We start from the raw sequence: 14,369 nt of genomic DNA, 5'->3' as shown, positions 1-14,369 counted from the left end.
GGACAATCTGGTCACCTTATAGTAATGGTATGTGTACGGTGAAGAACAGGCAGAAGGCATGCAGTTTGCTACATGGATTAAATATCAGTATGGACATTTGTTTGGTCCATGAATCATGTAACCAATGTAATTCTTATGGAGGATTCAGGAAATGAATCTTGGATCCAGTGGATACAAAGAGAAACAGTTCCAGTACAAATAACTCAAGAACCTCTTCTTTTTTTCGTAACAGTAGCACCCACTTTTTAATGGCTTCTCTTCAATATGGCTTCCTTGTTACAGGCAGACACCAAGCAGAGACTGCAGGCCCCCTTCCCCATTTGTTTGGCCTCAAGGCAAGGCATCTCAGACTCACCAACGTTATCCTTGGCAGCAACAAAACGGGCTGGCTCTTTGACATTGTCAGCCAGTAAGAAGGCACCTTCCTCCAGGATATCAAGCAGCATTGTGGCTGTGTGCACCTGCTCTGTAGCATTCATGTCCTTCCAAGATTCTAGAGCTTCAGGGCGCAGGAGATTGTCCACCGTCTCCACCACAGCCTGGAATTATAATGATGAGGGATGCAGAAACCCACTTTCTTTTCATTCTATTTCAATCACCTTCCCTTAAGTCTTGAATTACCTCTTTCTATCTTGCATTCCCTTATAACCTGCAGAGCTGGCAAATCATACATGTCTTTGTGCTCTGCTATAGCATCTTCACAACGTCAACTATCTTTTCATAATATTGCTTTCATGCAGTAAATGCATGAGTTTTACTCGTTTGCGGCATGCAATACAGGTTTCTTCATGCCAGCATTTTTGTCACAAGGAGCATGTCATTTCTCGCCACTACACAAGAGCAGGAAATTCTTCCCCTAGATATGTGGGGTAATGTGGTTGTGTTCATGGTTCATGATAGATACCTGTTGAATATTCCCTCTGAAGTCCATGGTTAAAAAAACCCAAAACATTTCCATGGCTTAACCCCCACTCCCAACTTCAAGCACTTTTCCCACTCATAGAAATATTCTGCAGTTCACAAACGTTTTGCTTTTAAATCAGTTAACTCAACAGAACTTAGGCAATTTCCACTCTCTAGCTATGGAGTGGAAATCTGCCATGTTTCTGGCATTTTTGTATGAACAGCAATGTCTTCTATCTGCAACAAGGCTATCCCACTTATGTTCCATGTAAACCACCCTGAGCCTCCAGGGAGGGTGGTATATAAATCTAATAAAATAAATAAATAAATCTATTATGCACAGGCTGGATATTGTACTATTGCATATTGAATCAGGACTTGGGAGACAATTGCCAAAGAATAACATTCTCACTCTTTGGGTAAGCCTTTGGATCTGTGAGAGTGGTATGTTCTCTGTGATAACCCTCATGTAAAGACACAACAAAGTATCAGCTAGTTTTTAAGCATTCTCTCTTTGGCAGTTTTCTGATTAGGGACAACTTCAGATAAGTGGCTTCTCACATAGTGGCCTGGCATAATCATTTAACCAAATACCAATGAATTCTCCATAATTCCAAGATCTCACATGAGAATTTTAAATTCAGTGACATTTCACTGGATGGGAGAAATGTTTCTTGGCTATAGTCCAGCACAGTATTTCAATGGGTGGGAGATGTTAGATGAGCAGACCTATGACAAAAATAATGCAACGGGGAGGTGTTGGGGAGGGGGCATAGGTTAGGCATGGAGATATAAATACAGGACACTTTCATTAGACGAGAGCAATGCTTGCGTGCCTGAATGCTCTACCTTCAGTAATGATGTTAGGAAGATTCAATGGAACTCTATATTCAGATAGACTCTGCAATTGGCACAATGGTTAAGAGTGGCAGCCTCTAATTTGGTGAGCCAGGTTTGATTCCCTGCACATGCAGCCAGCTGGATGGGCTTGGGCTAGCCAAAGTCCTGATAGTCCTGTTCTTACAGAGCAGTTCTATCAGAACTCTCTCAGCCCCAGCTACCTCACAGGGTGTCTGTTGTGGGGAGAAGAAGAGAAGGTGATCGTAAGTCACTTTGAGACTCTTTCAGGTAATGAAAAGCACAGTATAAAAACCAATTCTTCTCTTCTTCTTGTGGCAACAATAGAACTGATTCTGCAGATCTTTGCTTTCATTGCTCCAAATACAAGAGCTGAAAGTGAAATTATCTTGGCTACTCAGAGATAAAGTTAAACAAACCACTTTATGTGTAGCAAATTTTCCCGCAGTTGTTAAATTAAAAGAAAACTTCTGTAGTAATTTTTCAGCCCTCCTTTTGTGAGGTGAGAGGTTGCTGTTTATGACTTTGGTTGTCAAAACAATAATCAAGGAGTAATTAAGCATCCTTCTAAAGGTAACCCCACTGAGGCAATTCTCTAACTCTAGTCAACAGTGTCAGGCCAATGGAACCTCAGAAGTTTCTTGAGATCCAGAGCTGTGGTTCCTTGGCTTCTTGGGCAGGAGTCTGTGCCTGGGTTTTATACTCACCTTGATGTAGTCTTTACATGTCCTTTCTCTCTTGTGCATCTGCAGAGTACAGCATCCATAACCCGAGTGAGCAGTGGGTCAGGGGCAGAAACAGAGGAAAGTGCTGATTAGAGAAGAATTATGAGGGGAAGCACCCAGGGTGACAAGTTTTATAGGTCCATAAGCCTCTATCAGCCAGGAGCCAAAGAACATTTTCTTTGAATTTTATTGGACATTTGGAATACAAATGAACATTATTTTATTTTTGTGCCTTTATCCTCGTTTTTATGTTACAAATCAAACATAAAAGACTTATGTTAATGTTATCAAAACTTTGATCAAAATATCCAGTTTATAAGTAACGTATTCATACTGAATTCCTATTACATTAATAGGTGAATTTTAAAACTGACAAACCAGTATGGGCAAAGGCAGGAACATTGCTACTCAATACCCTCCATCTGTATCAATGGAGCTTGTACAAGATTTCCAAACAAGTCCCACTGAAATGAATGGAGCAGTGCAACTTAGTGACCTGCATCTCAGAGTTACTGTTAGTTCCCTGAAACATGCAGTTGTTGGTTCCTGACTTCTAGCCTTTCCCTCTAAGCCATTTCATTCTGCCCCTGTGTGACTATATTTCCCAATGCCCTGGAAGCTCCAACCTTCCTTCCATGCTCCTTGATTCGACCCCACAGTTGTCACTTTTCTCTGGGTAGTTTCTGTGATTTCAACAGCTGCACGGTGAGCAGAAATTCAATAGGTGACTCTTCCCCCCCCCCCCCCCCGCAGGAATAAAACTTTAACCTATTGGATTTCTGTCATTACTCCCAAGACCAGTTGACTAATGGAGAGACTGAGAGGACACAGACTTTTAAGTTCAGTCTCCACAGAACCACTCTCTATGCTACGCACCTTATTGTAGTTCTTGCCAGCTGACTCTCTCTCAATGGGGCGCAGAGCCTGGAGCTGGGCATCCAGAATGTCCAAAAGTTGTTCCATTAGTTTGACAGAGGAGCTGACGTCTCCAGCATAGATGGAACCTCGAGTATGGCGGGCTAGCTCACTGGCAATATTGGCTGCGTTCTCTCCACTTTTGATCTGCCAAGAAAGGGGAAAGAAACTTAGACATGGCTGCAGTCAGGTTCTGCAGGCATGATTTCTGGCCTTTATTCTGAGTATGACATGCTTGACTGCAATTAAAAAGAAAGCTCTGGACAGAAGAACAGTACCTTCTGAGCTACTTGATTGACCCATGGACTTGTACAATTGCTAAGGTCAGGACCCCGTGGGTTCCAGATTCCAAGGGAAGCAAGACACTGGTAGGAAGCGATTCCTGTGAAAAGGGGACCAAGGGTATGAGTGAAAGAGAGAGACTTATGCACACATACACTGTTTGGCTATACACACATCCCTACCGCCTACCCTCCCCAAAGCCAGCCCACTTCTCACATCTGACTAATTTGCTACCTGCGGAACTGCTTGATTGCTTATGCCCCCTGCAGGGCTCTTCGCTCTGCGGGTATGAATCTACTGGTAGTCCCGGGCCCTTGGGACGTTTACCTGGCCTTGACCCAGGCCAGGGCCTTTTCGGTCCTGGTCGCAACCTGGTGGAATGAGCTCCCAGAAGAGCTAAGGGCCCTGCTGGGGCTGTCAACTTTTCGCAAGGCCTGCAAGACGGAGCTCTTCCACCAGACGTATGGTTGAGGCCAGGGTGGGGTCCTGACATTTGATCTAGGACTCCCCGTGTCCATTTGATGGATCTGGTGCCTCACTCCCACTAGGAGAACAGCAGGATGGTTGCCCCCCCCCCCCCCCCGGCTGAACCAGGGGAATAGATAGTGGTTTTCACCTGCCGCCTTGGTATTAATAGTATTTTTTATTAAGGGGAATTATAGGGTTTTATTGTATTTTATTCTTTTATCCTTGTAAACCACTATGGGCCCAGTCAGGAACGGCGGTATATAAATCCAAGAAATAAATAAATAATAAAATTAATAAAGATGACAGAGCAAGGATAATGGCCTAGTGCCACACCAATTAGTAGAAGAGTTCTATTAGCATGGAACGGCAGGGGTAGCTCATCCACCTGAATTTGCCATCTATGGAGTCACGACTGGTCCAACTACTGAAGCCACGGAAGAAGTAGTGTTGTCTACTTTAGTTGACATGGGAGTTGGGTCAAACTACCTTCATCTCATGGAGAAAATGCGTTATGACAGAGCCCTAGTTTTCCCCAACTGACCAACCGGACACCCCCCCAGCACTCCAAGGAGCTAGAGTCAGGCCACAAGCCACTGTGTGGGAAAGGCAGTATATAAATTGAAACATAGTTGAAACATAAATAAATGTAAGATACCTCTGCTTGGGGCTACTTTACCTCGTGTGCCCTTAGGGCACGGCCGTTCAACCAGCATGCCTTGTTGGGTGGCTGGCCACTGGATACTCCGCATCATATTGGCTTCACAAAAAATCTCTGGAGAAATATGCTGATTGTTTGCTGGTGGGCGGCGGGTGCTGGGCACTAAGACCGTGACCGGGTGTAATTCAGTTCCCTTCTGATTTATGGCACCAATAGGGTGGGTGGTGAGCGGTGCTGGGCGTGCGGTCGTTGTGGCGGCAGGCGAGATGGTGCTGGTGACAGTTGTGGGACGAACAGTGGTTGTGGTGCTGACTGGGGTCGAAGTGACTGGGCCTGCAGGCAGAGAAACAATTAGAGAGAGGGTCCCTCCCACGGACAAATGCCTCCACAGTTCCAACATGGATTTTATCTTAAAGGGTCTTTCTGTATCTCACTAGACTGCAGTAAAATAGGGAACATAATCTCCCATTAGGAGTCCTTGGGGCTTTTGTAGGAACCCTTGACAGGTTCCTTCCCAAAGCATTTGAGCTCCAAGAGCAACCCCATGAGATTAAGCAACTGCCTGTGGCTGTCTTTGACAGAGTCAGGCCACTGAACAGTCTTGAACAGAATCTAGTCCTGAACAGTCTCCTTGACTGACAGCTGCCCTCTAAAGTCTCAAGTAGAATATTTTCTCAGTTTTGCTACCTTTTAACTGGAAAAAAAAGAGGCAAATCTGGGACCTTCTGTATGCATTGCTGGTGCTCTATCACTCTGCTGTTGGATTCCCCATAGCAAAACACATGTTTGGGAACAAAAAAAGCTAGAACCACAATACAGTACAATACAATCACACTTGTGGTACAGAATATGTTTCCAAGGCAAAGGATACAATTATAAAACAGCTAATCTCAGATTTTCAGTACACTGGCTCTTACCGGCAATAGTTGCAGCAATAAGCATTATATAGCAAAGGCTGAGGCTACTAAATATTCAAATATTGAAAGATTAGAGATGGATTTCCAATTATCACAGAGGGAAGCGGTCATGTTTTTTTTTCTTCCTCTGGACTTAACTACCAGTTTTCTGACTCCTTTCTACTGCTGGCCAATATTTCATGAGTCACAGTATTTCTCTTGGCTTTTTTCCCCTTTGGTAAAACATTTAACGGCATGCATAAAATACTGTGTGCCTCCTAAAGCAAATATTATTGGTTTTCATTCATTAGATCAGATAAGGAGCATTTGTATAAATGATAATTTGCAAAATTTAGGCTGTTTACAGTGAACTTTCAGAATAGTAGAATATTGCTTTCTGGCAAGCATTAGAACTAAGGTACCTTTACAAATCCCTGCTAATTCCTTCATATCCCCCTTGGTTTGTACTTGAGAGATACTGCCCCCCCGCCCCCAGTATGTGACTTTCCCTTCTGAAGACCTATATCTTCCTTCTTATAATTTTTATCTTTTAAAATGGTAATAATGAGTGCAATGGACTATGACAAAGCTTCCTAAGATTATATTGTTTTTAATTGAACAAATGCATAATTTGAACTTAACTGCTGCTATTTGACAAGTTTATCAAGAATATATTAACTCTGAATGTAATTATTCTCCTTCTGCTTACTTTAACTACCCTTGTAACTTTTTACCCTGGACACTGTCTTCTAAATCTCCAGTTGGAACAGTATAAAGGGCAGCCACAAGTCCTCTCAGCCTTTCCTTCCTTAATCTTGTTATCGCCATCCCCACCTGTCCTGTGGCACACCTGGAAATCTGCTTACCACAGCCAATGAGGAAGGGGGGTGGGGAGACAACAGGACTGCAGAAGAAATGGGAGAGGGGTGCCACAATGGCCTTTCCCCACTTCATCTTCACATTTAAAGGGCAACGTCTGATTCCTAAGGCAGGGATCTAGGAAATAAACTAGATGGCACAGTGAGAGTTCCATGAACAGATCTCACCAGCATTTTCAAAATGGAAATTGCAGTGTTGGGGTCCCTGTTAGGACCATGGCCACAATACTGAAACCAAGGAGGAGGCTTGATCCTCCCTCCATACATTTCATAGACTAGAACCCTGCCCCTTCCCAGGCTGTTCCTAGCCCTGGAAGGGAACAAAGAGCAGGAAAGGTTGGGTGCTGTTTTCTCCTCTAAGGCTAACACCAGCACATGTGGCCATTTTCGCCTTCAATAATGTCTCAAACCACACTGGGATCCCGCTTGGCAGTTATTAACCCCCCCCCCCAAAAAAAAGATTTGGTTCACAGATCTCCCAGCTGCTAACTTACTATGGCCCTAACCTCCCTCTCACCCAAACCCCCCCAAACAGCTTCTGCCTGCAAATGTTGTCACCCTCATTGAGTTTGACTGCCAGTGCGGCATTCACATCAGAGATGAATTCCGTCCAGCCACCCACAGCCTAAGCTCAAATGCTGCTACCCAGACAGCAATTGTTGAGTCGGGGTGATCAGACAAAGGAGGGGGAGGAAATTAGCTGTGTGGGGTTCTAAATATATCTGGACCTGCCAACGCACCTGGGCAAAGCTGATCTCGATTCCATTCTGTCTAAAATAAGCACTGGATTTATTTTCTCCTTCAGTCCATCTTCAAGGAATTACTTTCCGTAGACTCTACTCCTGCCAAACGCTGCACATCACACAATCCATCTGTGTCAATTTAAACTCCAAGTGATGCCAACTGTCAGGATTTCAGGCACACACTAACTCTGTTGAGGCCATGGAGAGTCTGAATTGTACTAAGTCAGTTCTCTGATGCTTACTGGATGGCGAGAACCAAAAGACCCGTGTGTGGTAAAGCAATGAAATGAAAGATATTCTCAGAAAGCTAGCTCTGGGATTGAAGCAGTAGACTTGCTGCTATATAGCTGAATGTTACCCAAAATCTGATGGAAGGGAGATACATCACGTAGCAGCAGTTGGGGGAAGACACTGTCTCAATGACTTGCAACTGCTTACAGTATATCTTAAGTGTATGCACTTTAGTTGGCATTCAGCTCAAGTCCAAGTCTTAAGCCATGTGCATTTTGTAAAAGCCTGCTGATAAGCTTTAGTGTTCTTGCTGTATTTACGTGACTGGCCCGCCATGCCAATCGCAACAGCAACAAGACTGGGCTACTTGTGGACAAGGGAAGGATCTTGACATGTTTGAGGGATTCCTCAGGTATACAGGAACATATGACATTTGGGTCCAATAAAACTTTAGACAATACTACGGTTAGAGAAACTCATGACCAATGACTTTCAACCCTCCCCCCCATGCACCATTTGGATGCCTTACCAGTGCTAGGATCAGGTGGGCCAAACTCAAGGGAGTAGCGCAAGACGAAATAGTTGTTCCACACATAGAGCTGGTTGTCACGTGGATTGTAGTCAATGGAGGAGATGAACTGGTAGGGGTTGGGGAAATTCAATGAAATGGGTTCCTCACGGTTCATGTTGGTGTTGAAGGCATAATCAACACGGTTCCCAGCCGCCTCACTATCATCATCCACATAAACTGTCCGTACCACATAGAGGACTCCACAAACCATGAAGGCATTGGATGCTGAGCGCTTGTCATAGCCCGTTTCCCATGTGCCCTCAAAGCGTAGTGTGTAGGGATTGAGCTGGCTCACCACCAACCGTCCATTGTTGCCTTCAGTAGCGTAGATGACCCACAGCCCATTTTCATCCACAGCCAGGTCAATGTCGGTTTTGCCCCCCCAGCGATAGGGCGAGGTGTCATGGTAGTTGGCTGTATTGATAACTGTCTCTCCACTCTTGATGCGTGTCCGCAGGTCATACTTGATTATGTTGCGTGTCCGCTCCTTGTTGTAAAAGACTGCGCCATCGTATACCACAAAGCCGGTTCCATCAACCCTGTTGGGCAGGCGATAGGTGGTTGTGTGTCGGCCACCCACATAGTCCTCCCACGAAGCATACTCTGTCAGTGTGTCTGTCCGGTACGGGATCCAGGGCATGACATATATTCGGTCTCCAGCTTGAAGAGGGTCCTTACACCAGGCTCCAGACTGATGCTCTGACTCATGAGCCGAGGTAGGTTCCAGGATCTTGTGCAGCGTCCCCGGGCAAACGAATACTAGGGAGGGGATGAGGGGAAGGAAAGGATGATTGGGCAAAAGGGGGAAAAATCCAGAGAGAGTGTGTGACAGAAGAAGAGAAAAAAAGAAAGAAAGAGAGAGAGAGAGAGAGAAGAAAGGATAAATTTGTAAAAGGCTGTTGGCAGGAGAAGTGAAATCCGCGCTGAGTTTTGAGAGCAGCTGCAATCATGAGACTTTAATCTGTTATTGAGCAGAGACGGCTCAGTGACGAGTTAAATAAAGACTGGGGGCAGGTAAGCATCACAGAGGAAAGAAACATTTTCTTCAGATCAAATTAACATGGGAATTTTGGAGGGGTCCAATTTAATTTTTCCCCTTTTGCTGCATTAAGCTGAAGATGTGTGCTGCTGAATTGCCCATTCTAGCCTCTCTTCCTTGGAAGTGTGTTCTATGGGGGTTGGCATGAGAAGGGTTAAAATCAACAGGACACACAATTTAACATGAGCTAACTTCCTAGGTGATCTCAATCCAATCCTCTCCACTGGAATTAATGGGGGGGGGGGACGACACACACACATCCTAACAGTATGGAAATTAAAGCTGTCTGACCAGATTTTCAAAAACCAAGGAACAGTAAGGCGGCCTGTCCTAAGGGATCCATTGAATAGTGTGTGCTCCCCTGCTCTTTGGGTTTGGGTAGCCTCTAGGTCACTCTAGAGCAGGGACATGTTTGTTGTTTGCTCTGTTGCACTCCCACAAAGATTCTTTGGGGGGGGGGATCATTCATCTGAGATTGCTGGTCCTCTCTGCCCCATAGGTCAAGGTGGATAAGCCAGCATAAGCCCAGTTCTGTGCTGGCATAAACACCCATCACTATTCTCACATCTGTTTCTTTTTGTTCTCATTTTTCTCTGGGCTCCCAATTCATCCCTAGCAACTTAAAGGACTCTCAAAATAGCTGTTTCCATTCCTCTTACCTTCTTGGAATGGCAGATCAGAGGGAGGGATATTAATGGCATATTAATAGCCAGCACTCTTCCCTGGATTGCAGCTAAATATCCTCTCAGGGCCACAAGTCAACCCAGTGCAATTCCCTACAAACAGAAAGTGGTGAAGCGGCTGAGTGCAGGATTTGGGAGCCCTGGTCCCAGCAACCCCTAGACAGCATTCTTGCAGGGCCAAAGGAAAGGTGAGGAGCTGCTAGCCCTAACACTCCTGTACTGGCAGACAGATCAAAACACAGATGAAGAAGGATGGAGAATGCAACACAAGCATTGAGAACCCCATGTCTGGCCAATTAGAAGCCCAATGAATGCAAAACACTGGGTGTTTCCTCTTCCTGCTGAAAGAGACTACTTTTAAATCCCTGAAGACAGAGAGCTGTGGATTAGCTGAGGGATTGGCTCCCTTCTGGAAAGAAGAGCTACCCGTCTCATGGTGGGCAGGGTATGATTCTATCCCCCCTCCCCATATCCTGGGTGCCACTGGAGCAACTGATCAGCCAGGTTTGATTCAGATTGGCAAGGGACATGAGACTAGTGCGCATGGCAGGGTGGTGAAGGAGTGAAGTGTGACAGTGGGAGGGAGACCTGGGCAGACGGGAAAGGAAACCCCTCCCTTCCACCCACAGCTGGTTGGCAGCCTGGAATCTTGGGAAAAGCCAGGAGGAAAAAAGTTTGAAAGGAAGACAATTCAAGCTAGCCATTCTGCAAGTGTCTGGCTCTGGTTAGCTGGAGCAAGGCTGGGAGAAAAAAAAGCATTTAGTGGTGGAAGGAGGGGGTGGGTGAGGAGAGCAGCATGGTAGCAGAGAATTCACCTTGTCTACTCTGGCACAGTGTGTGCAGGGTCACAGAGTAGCCTCACAGCAGATAAAGAAGTGTTCAAATCAGGCCATGAGCCTTAAATGGTGCATGGTGCATTTTTAAAAATGAGACCTAGATTTTAGAGGCCAGGAAATTGGTTTGATATTGTAGTAAAAGGAAAGGAACCTGAGAGTACTGTAGGAGCCTAATCCACAGGACAGTGGAGTTTCTGTTGGGTGTTGGTTTGCTGTTTGCCCATGTGGGAGCAAATTTATTTCTCACTGCATAACTGGGGTTTTGCTAGGACTGCATATCTGTCCCAGAATGTCTGGGAGCAGATTTTGTGGGCAAGAAGTGAATTCTCTGCTCTGCCTTTATTAAAATCACACAATTTTTGTGATGTGCCATGTCACCCTGGACATGGTTTGCAGTGAAGCTTATTTGGGCTGGGCATAACTTTGACTCTGCTCTTGGAGATTCTGGCTGGAGTTAGTAACATTAAACATCAGAACACACCAGGAAGTAGAGGAAGAGCGCTCCAGAAATTAATGGCAGATCCATGGATTTTGACAATGTTAAGCGCCCCTCAAATATTTATTAATGAACCCTGATTGTTCTCCTGGATCCAAGCAGACCTTAGGCTGCCGGACTACTGAGAATGGACAGGGATGTGCTTCTGATCCATTTTTGCATTTATATCTAAGGAGAAGATAATTCAAAACTGTATACAATCTATCCTGCAGTTAAGCAAGCTTAAGGTCCACTGAAAGCAATGGGATTTATGCGGGTTTAGATGCAAGCTGCACTGGTACCTGCTGTTTCCAGTGGCCACTGTTCCTGGGTCACCCCCAGGAAGAGAAAGTAAGGCTGAATCAGCAACCTGATGAGCTCACTCAAGGTCGTTCACAGTGTTTTGGTCTCTATGGAGATATGATATTGCACCTTTTTCAGTAGTAAGAAATCACTCTGATTGATAAGGTTTCTGCCATTGCTATTATTGGCAGATATTATTGCCTTACTTCTGTTGTAGGGACTGGGGGAAACTGGCCTACATCAGGGAGGGCTCATAGTGGCTGACAATCATGAGTCGAGAACCCTAAAGAGTCCAGGGGGACAGACACTTCCTTTCAACTGATGAACTGTCTCCTATAGAGGCAGAGTTGGCCCAGAGATAGTTTCTCAGATATCACACATTACGTTATGTATGGTGCAGACCCATAAATGTATTTCTCATAAAATCCTATCACTTGAAGCACATACACTTCTTTGAAGAGGGTGCTCATAGGGTGGTATAAAGAGCTGCCCAATCCAGCATAAGTTTTTGTGAGAAACCTTTCAAGAAAGTTTATGCTGGAATGAATGTTATTAATATTTAAGGTACCACCAGACTCTCTATCATGCTGCTACAGACTAGCACAGGTTCTCATCAGGATTTGTCATGATGAGTCTTCCTAAATTGACATTAAAAAAACAAACCTCTTCAAGACTCACTTAAGTGTAAATGATGGCCTTTGCAGACATTTGATTTTTATTGACATAGATTATGCTGTAACTGTAGTATTGTCACTTTTATTTCAGTGAGATTTTCCCCAGGTTCTATTTGTTGTTTTTCCAAAAGCAATCTTCCATTGCTAGCCAAGAAATATTTCATACAGCACAAGGTTTGTGGAGTTTGGTGGTATTCTGTGGCAGAACAAGGCCTACGGCTGGTTTTATTTTGAGACCTGTGCGGAATTGTCCAAATCAAAGTTAAAAGTGACTAGTGAGAGAGAGAGAGAGGATTTCATGACTAAATGGGTCAAAGTGTTCAGTGTCCTATCTTGTGCCTTTGTCATTCTTTCCCGGTGAGATCTCTGATGAAACTCATTCTGTATCAATCCAGCAAAGGCTTTTTTCCACCAGACAGAGAGATGATTCCTTTTCCTGACTGGGAAGGTGACCGAATCCCACCCAGTCAGTGCAGTCCTCCCCTCCTTACTCCCAGGGGACCAAAACAGCCACATGGCTGGTGACCCATCTTATGTCATGCCCACAACCCATTCAATTCTCCCTGCATGTCATGCTTAAGGGAAACCGCTCGGAACTGAAAGATCATTACAATAAAGCCTGGGCCTGGAGCCTGAACCTGTGAGTTCCAGCAGCCATAGCTTTTCAGCTTATTCTTTTACCACTTTTGTGGTGCTCCACTCTCTGATTTTCAGGGAGCAACCCTTTGAATTCTTCATCATCTGAGTTCCTACAGATGTAGCATGCTTAGCTATCGTGGTCATACATATTGCACATGTTTATCTCGGTTTCTTCTAGTTAAAGCTGTCAGTGATTTGGGGTTGGGAGTGAAAGGTATGAGGTGGTCAGGCTTGAGCGGTGCCAATCTCTGATCCCTGCTACTCTTCAAAGCATTCAGCAAGGACCCAGGGGAAGCTCCTCTCTGGCCAACAGAGCCCAAGACTGAACAGGCAAGAAAGTCCCAGAACTGGTTTCTTCAATGTGTGCCCTGATCCAGGCCAGCTTTGTGCATGTGTGAAAGCTGCAGCTGAGAAGTCCAAGGTGGCATGACAATTTGGTTTTCACTTGGGATATGATCCTAGAGGCCAAGCCATGTCCCAATTTCTGGGGCTGCTTATAAGAGCAGGTAAATGTCATTTTGGAATTTATATCACAAAAACCTGCTGAAGCACTTGAAGCATAATAAATAAACAGAAAAAAATTTCCAAGCTGGCAATGGCATCGCCAGCTTGGAAATATCTTTGTTTTTTCATCTTTGGCTGATGGGTCGTCTCTGCTTGAAGTACTTGAAGTGGCTTCTGTATCTTGTGAGTGGCATAGCTAGGTTATGCATGCTCCTAAATATGTCTGTGTGCACACCCGAGTTTATTTTTGAGTGTATATGATTAATCCTTCATGTATATATGAGTCTGTGCAGTGGCTGGCCTTGTGTGATCAGATTTCACGTTCTTCACCATGTATACTTTCCTGTGAATGCACTGCCCTCAGTTTCCAAATGTGCACATCTAGCCGAATGTATGTGCTTCCATCAAGGATCATTACAATTATGCTTGGGTCTAGGTATATCTGTGTGCATCTAGGCATTGGTGTGTTCTGTCCATATTTGTGCTGTACTTATGCAGATGCCATTGTCTCTTGCCTATGAATAACACAGTGAGATCTACAAACATCAGGTGTAGCTGAACAGGGCATGGGTGAAAAAGTGGGGGATTTTTAGATATCTAATCCTGCCTGGCAGTTGTGAACACCTGCCTGGCAATGTTGCCAAAAAAGCAGCTTCCTGGAGTCTCACAGGTTCGGCTCAGCCCAGCTTCCCGTCTGGGTTGGTGGGGTGGGATGGATGACTCCTGGCAGCGGGAGGAGAAACACACCATTAAAGAATGAAGCGCTGGCGAGGGGGGGACAGCACAAAGCGTTAACTGGTTCCGATCCCTCATGGATGGGGCAGAGTCGACTCAGCCTTCTAAGTCGGGATGGGGGCAACTGTGCTCTGGGGTAGGGGGAGAAGATGTCAGAAACAGAGAAGGAAACAATCAGTAAAAAGCCACATCCAAAACCATGGAAACCTGTGGAAAAGAAAAGTATAAGTATATGCCTCCATCCCCAATCTTGGGAAAAAATTCCAAACCAATGCAAGAAAAAAAAATCAACAGAGCTTTTAGAACAAACTAAACAGAAAGAGAGAGAAATAGAGAGAGCAGGAAGAGAGACA

At 44.9% G+C, this 14,369-nt stretch overlaps 1 protein-coding gene across 12 annotated transcripts in view; it reads right to left on the bottom strand.

Moving 5' to 3' along the window:
* The window catches only part of ADGRL1 (adhesion G protein-coupled receptor L1), a 159,081-nt gene that overhangs the window by 27,122 nt on the left and 117,590 nt on the right, over positions 1–14,369 (bottom strand). For all 12 annotated transcript variants that reach the window (XM_077327352.1, XM_077327351.1, XM_077327356.1 and 9 more), the window contains 6 exons: positions 8,087–8,887; positions 4,828–5,142; positions 3,680–3,783; positions 3,363–3,548; positions 2,469–2,507; positions 356–539 (listed from right to left, as the gene is read on the bottom strand). In XM_077327352.1, the coding sequence (XP_077183467.1) occupies positions 356–539; positions 2,469–2,507; positions 3,363–3,548; positions 3,680–3,783; positions 4,828–5,142; positions 8,087–8,887 (1,629 nt within the window). The remainder of the gene's footprint in view (positions 1–355; positions 540–2,468; positions 2,508–3,362; positions 3,549–3,679; positions 3,784–4,827; positions 5,143–8,086; positions 8,888–14,369) is intronic.

Source organism: Paroedura picta, chromosome 3 (assembly GCF_049243985.1).
Source record: "Paroedura picta isolate Pp20150507F chromosome 3, Ppicta_v3.0, whole genome shotgun sequence".
NCBI classification, from domain to species: Eukaryota; Metazoa; Chordata; class Lepidosauria; order Squamata; family Gekkonidae; genus Paroedura; species Paroedura picta.
This window is presented reverse-complemented; position numbering and strand designations above follow the sequence as displayed.